A 2,894-nucleotide genomic window follows, 5' to 3' on the forward strand; every position below is an offset into this window, starting at 1 on the left:
TTACCCACAAATAAAGTCCGTTTTCAGCTAAAAATTGTGGCCCAGAGATGTTGTTATTTCTTACACTCCCCAATTAATAGTAAAAAGAGTGAGGAGTGGTCCTTGCTTTAAGGCTGGCCGGAGCGGTTTGCCCTAGGGAGACGGAGGTGAGGTGCAAGGCTTTTGGGCGCGGTTCGACTTGAGCGCGGTAACACTCACGTCCCGAGCCGGCCACTTGCAGGGCCCGCGTCATGGAGCCGGAACAGCTGCTGGAAGGACAGACGCCGGGTTCAGAAAATCCTCACTCCGAGTATGGCCTCACGGAAAACGTCCAGCGAATAGTGGAAAATGAGAAGATTAATGCAGAAAAGTCATCAAAACAGAAGATGGACCTTCAATCATTGCCAACTCGTGCCTACTTGGATCAGACAGTTGTACCCATTTTATTACAGGGACTTGCCGTGCTTGCAAAAGAAAGACCTCCAAATCCCATTGAATTTCTAGCGTCGTATCTTTTAAAAAACAAGTCACAGTTTGAGGATCGACACTAATTTCGGGAAAAGAATAAAATAATTTGGTTGTTACTGTAGATATATATGATTAAGAGGCAGTTTATATTGCCATGATTCCTTTTTTTTTCTTTTGAAAGTATATGAATGTTCAGGACCACAGATCTTGTTTCAGTAACTCCAGAAGGGAACATATTTCCCTTATTCTTTATTTAATGAACATACTTATTTAATAAGCATATTCTGTTTTTATTTTTTCACATTGTCTAAAACTTTGTCTTAAAATCAACCTTCAGAATAAATTGATAAAAATTTGATTATTGGAAAGCAGTTTTTATTGAGGATATTTAATATTGTTTGGGTATTACTTAATAGGTAGCACTAATCCCATTTTTGATCTCTTTTTTGCATCATAGTTTCCTTTTGGTTAAATTTTGCAATGTTGTGTTAATTTACAGTACAATGAAGATAAAGCATAGAGAAAAAAGATACTAGAAAAGCTTGAGCATTTTAAATGGTAATCATTTTGCCATTCTTACATAACTATCATTATCTTGCCTTAACCTGGCTCTCTCTAAGTATTGGTACTTCATAGCCAAGCAAAAAGTAGCATTGTTCCTTCAGTTCCTTCCCTAAACAATTATATGGCACTTGAGGCTCTGATGTATCTGCTTGCTCTATTTTTTGTGAAAATGCTGAGGTAACCCACCAATCCAGGAAGAGTTTATGGATTAGCCCCTGGAGAAAAGAGCATTAAGATAGGCAAGGAAAAGTTTACAGTAAGTACCAATTTTAAAAGAAAATACATGAATTTCCTGTTTCCCAAAAAGTTTTGTAAAAAAACCAAAACACAAAATTTCCAGGAAATGGTATAACAGAATGAGGTTACTCAATTAAAGTAACACTGCTTTGCATCTGCCAAAGTGTTTATATTAGTAACAGAAATCTGAAAATACTGGTTTTTGTTATTTCCACAGTTGTATCATCATGTTAGAAATATACCAGATTTGGAGTCAGTTCTTGAGCTTACTACTTATGAAGTTTAGTCTTTCATCTGCTTCATCTTTAGCACCTCATAGGGTTATTACAAATGTAAGAACATATGTAACACTTTTGGAGACTGCAAAGTTCTATAAAATTTTAAGGTGCTATTATTTTCAAATGGATTAGATTGTGAGCTTCAGAGCAGGGCAGTAGTGTTATCTTTGCATACTCACTTAATAAAATGTTTGAAGTAATAAGATAAACCACATTTTTCATTCTGCCTGGTATAGGCAATTTACATAAATCTGCCCTGGCATTAAAATTTTTATTTTACATTTAAGTATAAAAGTAAACATAACATTTTTTCATTTACCAAATTCAAGTAAATTAGCTGGTAAAAAAGGAAAAGAAAGAATGTTTTCTATCCCTATGCTTCTAAGTCTGTCCATTACCTTTAAAATTTTTTTTAATTTTTGTCTTAGAATGATATGGTTCTAAGGCAGAAGAGTGGTAAGGGCTAGGCAATTGGGCTTAAGTGACTTGACCTGGGTCACACAGCTAGGAATTACCTGAGAACAGATTTAAACCTCTTATCTCCAGGCTTGGTTTTCTATCTACTGAGCCACTTAGCTGCCCTTGTCTATTACCTTTTTGACATTAGTTTTATTTTAAGTAATTGTCAGTCACTGTGTATATGCTACTTGTTTTGCCAGTTTCATTTCTCATTAGGTCATCTGGTCTTCTAATGTCCTCTTGTATTATGAAATTCCATGACAACATATAATTCAGCTATTTTCCAATAATTGAAATATAGGTTGTAGCTAATTTTATGCTATCATAAATAAAGCAGTTGTGAATAATTTTGTATAGATAATTTTCCCTTTTTATGATAGTCTTAGCATAAAGTATTAGCAATAGAATTACTGGCTCAAAAGGTATCAGTTGATTTGTTTTGTGAATGTTATTATATGTTGCTGTATTTTCCCAAATACCTGCACAGATCTGTAGTTGCCATTAGCAGTGTATTAGAGTGCCTATTTTTCTTGACCTGTTAAAACTCAGTTTCATCTTTTTGCTGTTTCATTTTATGTGTACTTACTATGCTATTTTAAGGTTGCTTTGATTTTCATCTCTCTGATTATTGGAGAATTGGAGCAGCTTTTCCTGTGGTTATTAAATGTTTCCATTTTCCTGAAAAAAAAAGAGTGAGGAGTGATATTCTTGAAAGACACTGTTTTTTAATTTTAAAAGTATTTATTGACTGGTCAAGACATCTTAATCTCGTCAATTGCCTCTCTCCACAATTTGGCAGGGTGGGAAAAAAGAAGAAAAGAGGCTTCCTTCCTTTGGTGCAGGTTTGTATATCATCCATGAGCTCCCCACTCATTCCCTCTCCTTGACATCTTGGGACTTTTGTGATTG

General features: G+C 35.0%; 1 protein-coding gene across 1 annotated transcript; it reads left to right on the forward strand.

The window, feature by feature from the left end:
• The first annotated feature begins 226 nt into the window (after positions 1-226).
• Positions 227-716, forward strand: LOC123256173 (protein dpy-30 homolog). The gene has a single exon (XM_044684857.1). The coding sequence runs from the start codon at positions 231-233 to the stop codon at positions 528-530; it is 300 nt and encodes a 99-aa protein (XP_044540792.1). The 5' UTR covers positions 227-230; the 3' UTR covers positions 531-716.
• The last annotated feature ends 2,178 nt before the right edge of the window (positions 717-2,894 follow it).

This window comes from Gracilinanus agilis, unplaced genomic scaffold, assembly GCF_016433145.1.
Source record: "Gracilinanus agilis isolate LMUSP501 unplaced genomic scaffold, AgileGrace unplaced_scaffold56608, whole genome shotgun sequence".
Classification (NCBI taxonomy): Eukaryota; Metazoa; Chordata; class Mammalia; order Didelphimorphia; family Didelphidae; genus Gracilinanus; species Gracilinanus agilis.

What these genes read in the sequence shown, in the direction of transcription:
- LOC123256173 (XM_044684857.1), top strand. Translation starts at nt 231, where the DNA reads ATGGAGCCGGAACAGCTGCTGGAAGGACAGACGCCGGGTTCAGAAAAT.